Source organism: Lithobates pipiens, unplaced genomic scaffold (genome assembly GCF_037356315.1).
Source record: "Lithobates pipiens isolate NorthernLeopardFrog02 unplaced genomic scaffold, aLitPip1_a1.2 Scaffold_19, whole genome shotgun sequence".
Taxonomy (NCBI): domain Eukaryota; kingdom Metazoa; phylum Chordata; class Amphibia; order Anura; family Ranidae; genus Lithobates; species Lithobates pipiens.
The window spans coordinates 96,001,410-96,013,856 of record NW_027507764.1 but is presented as its reverse complement, the minus strand read 5'-3'; the positions used below and the strand labels follow the sequence as shown (position 1 = coordinate 96,013,856).

Genomic DNA, 12,447 nt, shown 5'->3' with positions numbered 1-12,447 from the left:
TGCTAAGTAAAATATCTGGCATTCAGCACTTTCCAGGTTCATCCAGAAAGTTTCACTTACCAATTGTAGTCTAGGGAAATTCTCCAAAAAATGTATGTTTAATTCGTCCACAAAACAAAGTATTCACTACAAGCTCCCCTAATACTTGCCTAAACTCCATCCGAATCCATCAATGTAAAGGAGAGCAGATTCTCTCCTGGGTCTCTTGCTCCTCATTAGCTGAGACACTGCTCCTGCTGCTGTCACTCGGCCAGTGAGGAGGGAGCTGGGGGTGGGACTGAGCCACGCTCTGTGTCCCATAGAGGTGGCTCAGGAGTGAGCATGCATGAGTACCCCCAGAGCAAGCAGCATGCTATGGGGGCTCTCGGCAAGGGGGAGGGGCCAGAAGTGACAGCTTGGGACCTGAAAAGAGGGGCTGCTCAGTGCAAAACTATTGCACAGAGCAGGGGAGTATGATGTGTTTGTTAAAATCAAACTCAAAAAATCAAATTAAATTTAAACCTCTAGAAACTTTAAATGAATTTTAACTGTGCACAAAAATGTTTTATAATATCTAAAAATGCATGTACAATTATCCTTAAAATTGCTGATCTTAAAAATAGCTGGTAAGCGCTCCTGCTTATATGATGGTGTATTTTGTTTTATATATTTATGTTTTTGGGGTAAGTGCAAGGAATTTGTTATTGCATATGATAGTGTTGTATACCTGGCTTTTACAAAATCTGCTTCCAGAGGAATTTGTTATGAGGCAAAATATCTGTCTCAAAAGAATATTATAAAATCGGTTCCCTGGATCCTGTTCTTCCTGTTGTAGTAATCATTCTGTATTATACACAGTGGGCATTGATTGATGTGGAGGCACAGTTCAAAGCCACAAAGTAACTGAAAGATTAGAATCATTAGACTGGGATTCAGCCTTCCAGCATCCACAAGAGAGAGATCCGTTTTCAGTGGTCTGACCCTTTAGTCGCATATTTCTTTAAATGCTCTACCTGCCAGGGGATATTCAACATGAAGTTTCTTTGCTTCACATAGCACTTGTAGTGGCTTTGAGGCATTTAGGGTTACATGTCTATAGACATGAAGTCGGGTCATGAGGTCATTAGTGAATCGAGGCTTGAATAGATGATGGAACTGGTTTGGCAACTTGGGTGACATGCAGGAAATGAGGAGTGTGGTGTGAATTTTGCTAGTGGCAGTCATTTGTGTCCACCCATAGAAAGCCTGCCAGCAGCTAAACAAGGTAACTCTGTCATCACCACTATAATCTCATAAACAAGGTTATCCACTACAGCCGGATGAACCGCAGGGATTTTCATAATTACCTTGTTGTTGCATGGCTTTCTTCACCTCCCATAAGGCCCTTTTATGTACACAGGGATGTATACCATGCCCATGCCTCTGGCTGCAGTAAATGCAACTGGAATGACACTCCTACTTGCTACTTTTGGGCTCAACTGTGCATATGCGATCCCAGCTCAAATATTTTTGGGTGACCACATTACGGATAACTTGCTGTGAAAATAAGACTAGTGGGCAGAGAAACCTACAATATAAGTGTAACTGCACCTACACTTTAAGAACATATAGCTAAACGCATGCAACTCTGTGTTGCCTAACAATAAGGCCTGTGACTGCTCCTAGGGTTCAATGAATCCTAAAAAGGGAGCACACGGATCTACAGATATGATGACCCACTTTTATTGGATGTGGTTTGTAATTGAACAACTTGATTATCAGTCGTTGGGTTCCACGGTTGGTTTGTTCCTTTCCACTGCTGTGCCCCCTTGTTCTGTGAAGTTAACCTATTATCATTTCTAGAGACTCCAGATGTTTGTTACTTGAGAAAACAACATGTACAGTAGAATATCCAGGCTCCATCCAAAATAGGAGCACACATATCTACAGATACAGCTAACTGCCCCACTCTCCTTGGATGTGGTCTCTAATTAAACAATGCCAATATTGGTTGTGGGATAACCCCACTAGTATGTCTTGTTCCACTGCTGTGTGTCCTGGTGGAGTTTGGGAAGTCAATCTATTCTCATACTTTCTAGAGACTGCGAATGTTTGTTACTTGCGAAAACAACATTGTGGGCGGCACAGTGGTGTAGTGGTTAGCACTCTCACCTAGCAGTAAGAAGGTCGCTGGTTCAAATCCCAACCACGACACTACCTGCCGGGAGTTTGCATGTTCTCCCTGTGCCTGCGTGGGTTTCCTCCGGGTACTCCGGTTTCCTCCCACAATCCAAAAACATGCAGGTAGGTTAATTGGCTTCTGGCTTCTGTCCAAAATTGGCCCTAGTATATGAATGGGGACCTTGGATTGTGGGCTCCTTGAGGATAAGTACTGATGTGGGTGTAGCAATGTACAGGGATAGGGACAATTGTAGACACTCACTCAGGTTGAACTGGATGGACTGGTGTCTTTATTCAACCTAACTAACTATGAAACTATGAAACATCTGTAATGGAATATCCAGGTTCCATGGAATTACCCAGAATGTATCATACCATACCACTTGCTTTTATATGCAGAACTACTTTGACTGTACAGTCTGCCTATAAGGAGAGCCAGCAAATCATTACTACCTATAAAGAGGTGCATATTACTAGAGTCTTCTGACTCTTCTTCACTCATTCAGCTATTTCTTAGCAGAACAGCTGGAGAAAGAGAAAGCGTAGAGACAATAGAACCTACACTGCGCCTACCACCTGAAATAATTGCACAGTACAAATGTTCAACTTGCAAACTTTCAAAGATGCGAACATGTGTTTGTGTCCAATCCTGTAAAGCTGGGTACACTTAACCCAGCGGGCTGAACGAAATACAAACTGTAAGATCGCCGTACCAACACAAGTGTTGTTGGTGCATGGATCTCCCATGCTGTGCCTTTGTGTTCTGGCAGGGGGGCTGACACTGATCAGCACTCACAGCCTTTGTCTGCAAGCGCTGATCTTTGCTGGACTTATGGATGAGCTCCTGGAGTGGAACTTGTTTGTAACTAGGGGTGTATTCACATTTTATATTTGAAATACTGGTTTAAAACAACATAGAAAAAATATATAAAACCCATACATTAATTTTATCTTTAATACTTATGTTCTAGCTGTGGCAGTAACCCCAGTATGCATGCTGACGTCAGTCCACAGACTGCTGCCAGAATGGAACAGAGAGGCCAAAAAACAGCCAGAGTGCTACAAGCCGCACACTCTCCAGGTTATTTATCTCCTCCAAGCTGAGATGATTGGAAATCAGCACTAACATTTATCCTGTCCTTTGCTGCTGCTGCTTGTTACGTGTTTCATCCAAGAAAGGAAGCAACTTTTTCTTAAAAATGGCAGTTTCCTGCCTGGCTTTATGTGGAGGATAGTATCTTCTAACAGCTTCAAAATCAGATAGAAAGTATATGATGAGTACATTTAGATGGACCCGCTCAGATTGATTTTTCATATAAGGACATCAATGAAGCTGCTTTTAAAAGTGGCTCTTCCGATGTATAAAACGTGTTTGTGGGTTGTGTTTGACGAGGCCTGTGCACCATTGCTCATTAGTTCTCTCTGCAACTGGATTCATCTTTCCTAAAGAAATTATTAGGTTTACGTTACTGCCCTTTCAAATATACTACTTTCCTGGGTTATGTTGGCACTCAATCTTTACTATATTTTGAGTAACTAACCCGAAATCGGGACCCATTTTCCTAAGGTCCCTAAATGGGTGTATTTGCTGTCTTTAAAAATATATATATTCTGCTATTGAATATGGATTATTTTATACATCTTAAAAATTATCTGATTTTGTTTAGGAGGCCATTGTGATTGATTTGACACCTCAAGGCATCACTGAAAGCATAGTAGAATTTAGGGAAAAGATTTGCCCATCAACTGGACTATTGTGCTCAGTGTGTTGAGAGGGTCTGTCCGATAATGTGATTACTGTGATTGGTTGTCACATTGGTCACATGATTAGAAACTGGTACAACTGGCATTTGATCATTACTAGATACAGGGTGTTATCTTTAACCACTTTCGGACTGCCGCATGCCAATATACATCCTAACTTTGATGGGGGATATCGTTGTTATGGCAGAAACTAGCTACCAAAACCCCGGTATCCTTGTGCTCGGCCGGCGATCCGGTTTCTGATAAGAGTGGTCTCTACGGCGGATTCGCCTGCAAGATCACTTTTATCGGCGGGAGAGGGGCAAACAGATCTTCACCATGACTGGGCATGGAGACAAGTGAGGGGAAGATGGCTCCACCCATCTCCATAACGACGCAGGGCAGAAGCAACGTCAAAACGTCACTTGTGCGCACAGCTCTTAAAGGGTCATTTTTTTTTTTTTAAATGACAATTGTTTTATTTTTTTGCAGTTAAGTGTAAATATGTGATCTGAGGTCTTTTTGACCCCAGATCTCATGTTTAACAGGTCCCGTCATGCTTTTTTTTCTATTACTAGGGTGTTTGCATTCCTTGTAATAGGAATAAAAGTGACACAATTTAGAAACAGTGTGAAAAAAGGTAAAATAAGAAAAAAAATATCATTTTAAATGCCCTCCGTCCCACCAAGCTTGCGTGCAGAAGCGAATGCATATGAAAACTGTGTTCAAACCACATGCGAGGTATCGCCGCAATCGTTATAGCGAGAGCAATAATTCTAGCCCTAGACCTCCTCTGTAACTTAAAACATGCAACCTGTAGAATTTTTTACAAGTCACCTATGGAGGTTTTTAAGGGTAAAAGTTTGTCGCCATTCCACGAGCGGGTACAATTTTGAAGCATGACATGTTGGGTATCAATTTACTCGGCGTAACATTATCTTTTCACCATATGAAAAAAATTAGGCTAACTTTACTGGGGTCTTATTTTTTCATTCAAAAAAGTGTATTTTTTCCAACAAAAAAAAGTGCACTTGTAAGACCGCTGCGCAAATACGGTGTGACAGAAAGTATTGCAATGAATGCCATTTTATTCTCTAGGGTATTAGAAAAAATGTATAATGTTTGGGGGTTCTAAGTCATTTTCTAGCAAAAAAAAAAAAACGTTTTTAACTTGTAAATAACACATCTCAAAAAGAAACTCGGTCCTTAAGTGGTTAACAGCACAGAAACCTCTGACTATGGACACTAGGGATGAGCTCAGGCATGTTCGCATGGTCCACGTGCAGAGCCTGCCCGGAAGTGTGGTAGAATTTTGGCAGTATGCTATGCACAGAGCCACATCTCTTGTGCTAATATAAGCAGTCATTTCCATATTAATGATATAATTCTTTACCTATCAACCCACTCATCCAAGTATTCAGACATCACCAGCATTCCTATATCCTCATTTCAGCCTGGCTGCTTCTCAGCAGTCCCCTGTGGTTCCCCATTAAAGATACATCGCCAGCATTCTTGCGTTCTCAAATCGGTCAGCATGTCTGAGTTCCCTGACCCGTGCATCTGCTTTTATTTACATATCAACAGGAAGCCACACCCTGGAAGGTTTGCCTCCAACAGCTAAACCCCTCCTACACAGTTTGTGACCTCACAGGAAAATGAACACAGGATGTGAATGACCATATAAGGACATGACACAGAATAAATGAATTTATACAATAACCAATGAATGAGGACTACAAATCCGTTGATCGAAATCCTTAATATACATTGTTCCAGAGAACAATGTATAACTGGATTATGCTACCTTCCCTGTGGATAGAAGGTTATCTGCAGATGCACGCTGCGAATCTCGACATGTGCTGATCAGACACAGCAGAGACAATGAGCGTACATCCGCCCATAACCGATCTTTGCAGAGCAAACATATCCCCTCAGATGATCGTCTATGCAATGCAGAGGGGCCCTTCGCTGGTGGACATACCCCCACTCTGCAAACACCTCTTTCCAATCCCAGGAAGTTATCCACTACTTAACGGATCTCAACCAGCGTCAGTCTGCCCCAGTCAGCTCTTTAGAGCAGGCTGGGGAAGAACAAACACAGGGAGACTTATGACAATACATCTAATACATCTTCATACAATTTTCCACAACAGAAGTCTGCGCAGCGCTGTGCTACTCACAGGCAGTGAGACATTGCCCGATCTCTGCAGCCGCTTCGGGGCAATGTCTCACTGCCTGTGATTAGCGCAGTGCTGCGCCGACTTCCTGGCGAGCTCTACACATGGACCATGCGAACACGCCTGAGCTCATCCTTAATGGACACATATGTGCAGCATGTGGGCATTAAAGTCCACCCTATTTGCCAACACACACATGCTTTACATGGCAGCAACAAGTTAAAAATAGGATTTTTATAACAGCTTACCTGTAAAATCCTTTTCTTGGAGTACATCATGGGACACAGTGCCTAAGTAATAATGGGTTATGGTCCACCTTCAGGTGTTGGCACTGGTATACCCAATACATGAAGTTGACTCCCCTATATAACCCCTCCTCCTTCCAGGAGTACCTCAGTTTTTGTAGCAAAGCAATATACTTAAACCCCATAAAAGAGGGGAGGGACCCATGATGTAGTGCAAGAAAAGGATTTTACAGGTAAGCCGTTATAGAAATCCTACTTTCTTTATTGTGCATCATGGGACACAGAGCCTAAGTAATAACTTAATAGGACATCCCATAGCAATACTATTTGCTATTTGAGGGGAGAGAGAGACAACCCGTAGGGCACCCCCAGACCTGAGGACTTCTACTGCTGCCTGCAGCACACTGCGCCCAAAGGCGATATCCTCATAACGCCTTACACCCACTTGATAACATTTTGTGACTGTATGTACTGAAGACCAAGTTGCGGCCTTGCAGATCTGAGCCATGGAGGCCTGGTGATGTACTGCCCAAGAAGCACTAACTGACCTGGTAGAGTGTGCCTTAACCTGAAATGGGGGAATTTTACCCTTTAAATCATAAGCCTGAATTATCAGTTGTCGAATCCATTTAGCGACAGTGGATTTGGATACTGCCTGTCCTTTCTTAGGGATTGCCCTTTCTCTGGATCATTGGGTATGTTTGATGTGAGAAAAAAAGAGATGGTGCAAACTCCCAAAATGTTAGTTTGTATCCTAGAGACACCGTAGAGATGACCCATCTGTCCTGGATTTCCCTTTGCCAGACTTCTGAGTAATACAGAAGTCTTTGCCCCACCTTGGTGAGGGGAGATGCCTCTTCATAATGAGGCTTTACTATTTTGCTTTGCAGATTTGCAGCCCCAGGTTTTCTTTTGAGCCTGGACCTGAACCTGGGACTTTCCTCTAGAGTCTCATGGTGGAGGCCATCTCCTCCACCTAGAGGCGGATGCCCCTGGCGCAGGAGAAAGTCAGTTTAAATGAAGGACGTTTTATATTTTCTTTTGATTGGCAAAAGTACTCTTCCCACTAAAAATCGTTTGGATATACTTATCCAAGTCATCCCCAAATAGTCTCTCCCCATGAAAGGGAAAACTAGTTAGAAGCTTTTTGCAAGGTGCTTCAGCTGACCAACTTTTTAACCACAGGGTCCTACGCGTGTGTATTGGCACAGGCGCAAGGTGGGATAACTGGTGAGTCTTTCATGGCATCTATGGCAAAACATGGCACCTTAGGTAGTTCGACCAACTCACGGGCCTGTTGTGCAGGAACCTCTTTAAGGACCTCTTTGAACTGGTCCTTTAGGGACTGACAGATGCCTATTGCAGCGACTGCAGTCTGAGAAACAGCACCTGTCAAGGAAAAAGAGGATTTTAACCAATTCCAACAAATATACTATTGCTTAGTAGTAACTGCTACCACACCGATCAGTTTTAGATGCCTAATAACAATTGTATTTTCCTGTACTGGAAATGCCTGATACACCGCTTACGTGACCAAGCGCTCCTGTGTCCTGTGTGACAGCTTCTACTCTTCAGCTGCTCTAATGGAGACTATTTGTCCTAAGAGTGCTGGCTTTATGAAGAGGTTTCAGGTGTGAGCCTGATTATTGCCTAGTGCGCGCACCGTGTTTTCCATCAGGTCGCTGAATCCTGCACACGGCAGCTCCTGCCTTTGCCACGCCGCTTCAGGGACCTGCCCTCTAATGACCATAGTGCACGTGCGCACGGCATGTGGTCTTGATGCAGATCGAAGGAAGAAGGCTGCAGCCATTATTGAAGAGACTTTTATTTGCTTTAAGGCAGGTTAAAACAGGTAAAAACAGAAATATTTTAATTCATGCTGCTTAAACCCCTATGTTTAATAAACCGCCCACGCTGCTCTTTTGGGGGGTGGATTTATATCTAGCAGTTGGATATACTGTAAATTTGTTTAGTGATGTTATTCTCTCAAAGAAGTAATGATATTCATACATGCAGATGTAGTACAGCTTTTACACAAAAGAATGCTGTACCCGGTCCCTTAGTTTCCCCAATTAAGGGGGAGAGAAACATTTGTTCAATTACAAACCCCCACCTGCTACTGGGACACACATTGCTGTTTGGAGCTGAACACAGAGCTGCTGGGATACACAAGGTATTTTTACTCCCTCTAGAGGAGATTAAAGGCATTACAGTATTTTTCATATGGAATAAAGTAAGGCATAGGTGGACTTTGCAGTTCCTAAGCTTCTTCCCTTACCTTATCCTCGCTGCAGGATACTGCTGAAACAGGCAGATCCAAACTTCACCCATCACAGTGGGCAGCATTGGTAACCTTCAAAGACTGGGTCCCTTTTAGGGGTTCCACTCCTTTGGACCTGTATAGCACCCCTCAGGAAATCTTTAGGTGATGTAGCATGACCAAAAAGAGTCCTGGTTCCTAGGGTCCAGCCCTCAAAGGGAAGCGTTACAGGTAAAACCTCATTCTTCTAAGCGAGGCCTGGGTACCATTCAGTGGCCTCAGTGGTGTGGATGGATCCGGTTGTAGGGTTTTTTTAAATCCAGCATGGATCCCTCCTAGAGCTCCTCGGATCACCTCTTCACTTGTGACCAACACCTTAGACACTGGCGAAAAAACTGAGGTACTCCTGTAAGGAGGAGGGGTTATATAGGGGAGTCAACTTCCTGTATTGGGTACACCAGTGTCAACACCTGAAGGTGGTCCATAACCCATAAGTTATTACTTAGGCTCTGTGTCCCATGATGTAGGATAAAGAGAGGGTATTTTATATAAAACTAATATTTTAGGTTTGAATGGGTAATAGCAAATTGAACTACCTGGCTTCTTAAAGCTCCTAGAGATTCTAATGGAGAGATGTCACTGCCAGCTCTGAAAGTCCTAGGTTGTCACTCTGCCTGTGGTAGGCTAAGCTCCAATGTCTTTGTTTTTTAAAATTTAGGTTACATTACAGATAATGCTGCAGAGTATGAGACAACCTTATAATAGCTGCAGCAGACTCCCTAAGACAGCAGTGATTGTGTGCCTGCATCTATTCAAGACTACAATATGCACTATATTGTCAAAAGTATTGGGACACATGCCTTTACACGCACACAAACTTTAATGGCATGCCAGTCTAAAGCTGGATACACATTTATACAACTTTTTGTTCCATTTCCCTTAGATTTACCTTCAACTATGTAGTGCAAGGGCTTGCCTGATTGCGTGCAATTTGAAAGCGTTTAGGTTTGACCTCAAATTTATATGGTTTTGGTAAATCTAAAGGAAAGTTGTAAAAGAAAATTGTATAAAAGTTGTATAGTGTGTAGCCAGCTTTAGTCCGTAGGGTTCAATATTGAGTTGGCCCACCCTTTGCATCTATAACAGCTTCAAATCTTCTAGGAGTGCTGTCAACTAGATTTAGGAGTGTGTCTATGAGAATGTTTGACCATTCTTCCAGATGTGCATTTTGTCAGGCACTGATATTGGATGAGAAGGCCTGGCTCGCAGTCTCCACTCGAATTAATTCATCCCAAAGGTGTTCTTTCAGGTTGAGGTCAGGACTCTCAAGTTCCTCCACCCCAAAATCATTCATCCATGCCTTTATGGACCTTGCTTTCGGTTCACTACATTCAGCCTGCCCATAGATGGTTCAAATCTCAGGCGGTCCCGGCTGAGACTCCAACCGTCTATGGCTGACTTTGGGGAGGTTTCTGAGTTTGGAGTGCGAGAACTTAAGTGACTTCTGCCATTTATTGACATAATGCCCTCTGATTCCTACTGTATTAAAGTGCATTGTATTTGTGCTACCTACCCTCAAGTTGTAAAGCTTTGCGTAAACTGTTGGCGCTTTATGAATCCTGAGGTTGGGCAAGTATGTCATATCAAGAAAGTGAATATTGTGAACAAACTGGTCCTGCTAGTCTGTTAATTCATTTTTTCTTTTTATTATTTTATGAAAAAGTTCACACGTTGAGAAAAGGCTCTCTATCTGTTCTTCATACTGCAGTCAGGATGTAGCCCTTTGCTTGCCTTTAGACAGTCCTTGGACACTATTTTTATATAAAAATGGGACCACTATTCCTCCCACTGACACCAACAATGGGTTATTATTCCTCCCTTCATCAACCATAATTGCTAATCAACCCTGGGGCATTTCTTACTTCGACCAGCCATAGTCTGATCCCCTTAAGGTCTTAAGTACAGTAAATTGGTCCTTTGTTTAGACAGTTTAAGGACCTCTGTTTTTTGTTGTTTAGATGTTTTATCTCTGTAATCAACATCTATCACCCCTATCATCATAACTTGCTGTCGCCTCCCTTCATGGTAAAAAAGTGCCCAATGGAAAGAGTAAGGCCCCTTTCACACTGACGATCCATTCAGGCCCACCTGTCAGTTTTTCAGGCGGATCTGAACAGATGCTCCATAGACCTCTATGGAGCGTCGAATGTCAGCGGTGACATGTCCACTGACACCAGACCCGCTCCGATTCGAAAAAGTGTGACAGAGGAAAAAGCTAGTTTTCCATCCGTCATCGGATCAGGTTACGACGGACACTGCGGTCCGTCGTCATCCGATCCCCCATAGGGGAGAGTGGCGCTGTGACAGGTCCGTCCCTGCAGTGTGCAGAGACGGTCCTGTCATCTTCCTGCTCAACGGGGATCGACGGAGCGAGCCCTGCTGAGCAAACTGTTATCCACGGGGCGGATCAGCGCGGATCCGCTCCGTGTGAAAGGACCCTAAGTTCTATAAAATTAGTTTCTTTTTCAAAATATTTACAGTTGTACAGCTAAAAAAAAAAAAAAAAATAGCCACACAGTGAGTGATCAGAACAAAAAAGGATATGTTAATTCTTCAGAATAAAAGCTTACATTTTATACAGTTAATAATGTTCTATGTATTCATTTCTTTCAGGCTGGCGCATGGCCTTTAACTCAGGCCCCATTCTCTACATTTGCCATCCCTCAGGAACTGGAGAAGAGTGTTCAGATGGTGAGTGTTTGCCCTGATTAGTAGAAGTGTCTGTTTTTACAGGATTTTGTTAATTAGAATAAGTATTTTTTCTGTTTTCAATATTTGAGTTTTCTCCTATAGCATATACATGAGCACCTTATTCACAGTCGGGGTATATTCAATATAATACAGCAGGTAAAATTATTGAACACGTCATTTTTTTTTCTAGGTAAATATATTTCTAAAGGTGCTATTGGCATAGAAAATTTCACCACATGTAACAACCCATGCAATCCATACATACAAAGACATCTAAACAAATAAGTTGTGTAATAATAAAATGGAATGACACAGGGAAAAGTATTGAACAGGCTACCTGAAATATATTTAATACTTCATACTACAAAATTCTCTGTCGGTAATGACATCTTCAAGATTACTCCTGTATTGAGAAACTAGTGGCATGCATTGCTCAGGAGTGTTAAAATCTTGAAGGGTCCGGGAACCTCTTCTATGAACTTTGATCTTTAGTTCTTTCCATAGATTTTCTATTGGATTCAAGTCAGGCGATTGGCTGGGCCATTCTAGCAGCTTTATTTTCTTTCTTTGAAACCAATTGAGAGGTTTCCTTGGCTTTGTGTTTAAGATCATTGTCATCCTGAAATGTCCACCCTCGTTTCATCTTCACAATCCTGGTAGATGGCAGCCGATTTTTATCACAAAGTCTTTTTTTCATTCATCCTTCTTTCAATGATACGAAGTTCCGTATGCTGAAAAACCACCCCACAACATGACATCCCGCCTCCAAACTTCACTGTTGGTAGGTAGGTGTTTTTGGGGTGATGTGCAGTGCCATTTGACCTCTAAACATGGTATGTACTATGGCATTCAATTTTGGTCTCATCTGAAAAGACTATATTCTCCCAGTATTTTAGATGCTTGTCTAAATGTGCAGCAAACTTTAAACAAGCTTCAACATGCTTTTTCTTCAGTAACGGAGTCTTGGGTGGTGAGTGTGCATACAGGCCATGGCAGTTGAATGCATTACTTATTGTTTTATATGAAACAATTGTACCTGCTAATTCCAGGTCTTTCTAAAGCTCTCCAAGTGGTCCTCGGCTCTCGGACAACTCTTTTGATAATTCTTTTCACGTCTCTGTCAGAAATCTTG

General features: G+C 42.5%; 1 protein-coding gene across 1 annotated transcript in view; it reads left to right on the top strand.

Annotated features, from left to right (window-relative positions):
• The window catches only part of CUL2 (cullin 2), a 154,524-nt gene that overhangs the window by 89,052 nt on the left and 53,025 nt on the right, over positions 1–12,447 (top strand). Inside the window, exon 16 of the mRNA XM_077491103.1 lies at positions 11,238–11,315. Coding sequence (XP_077347229.1) covers positions 11,238–11,315 — 78 coding nt within the window. The remainder of the gene's footprint in view (positions 1–11,237; positions 11,316–12,447) is intronic.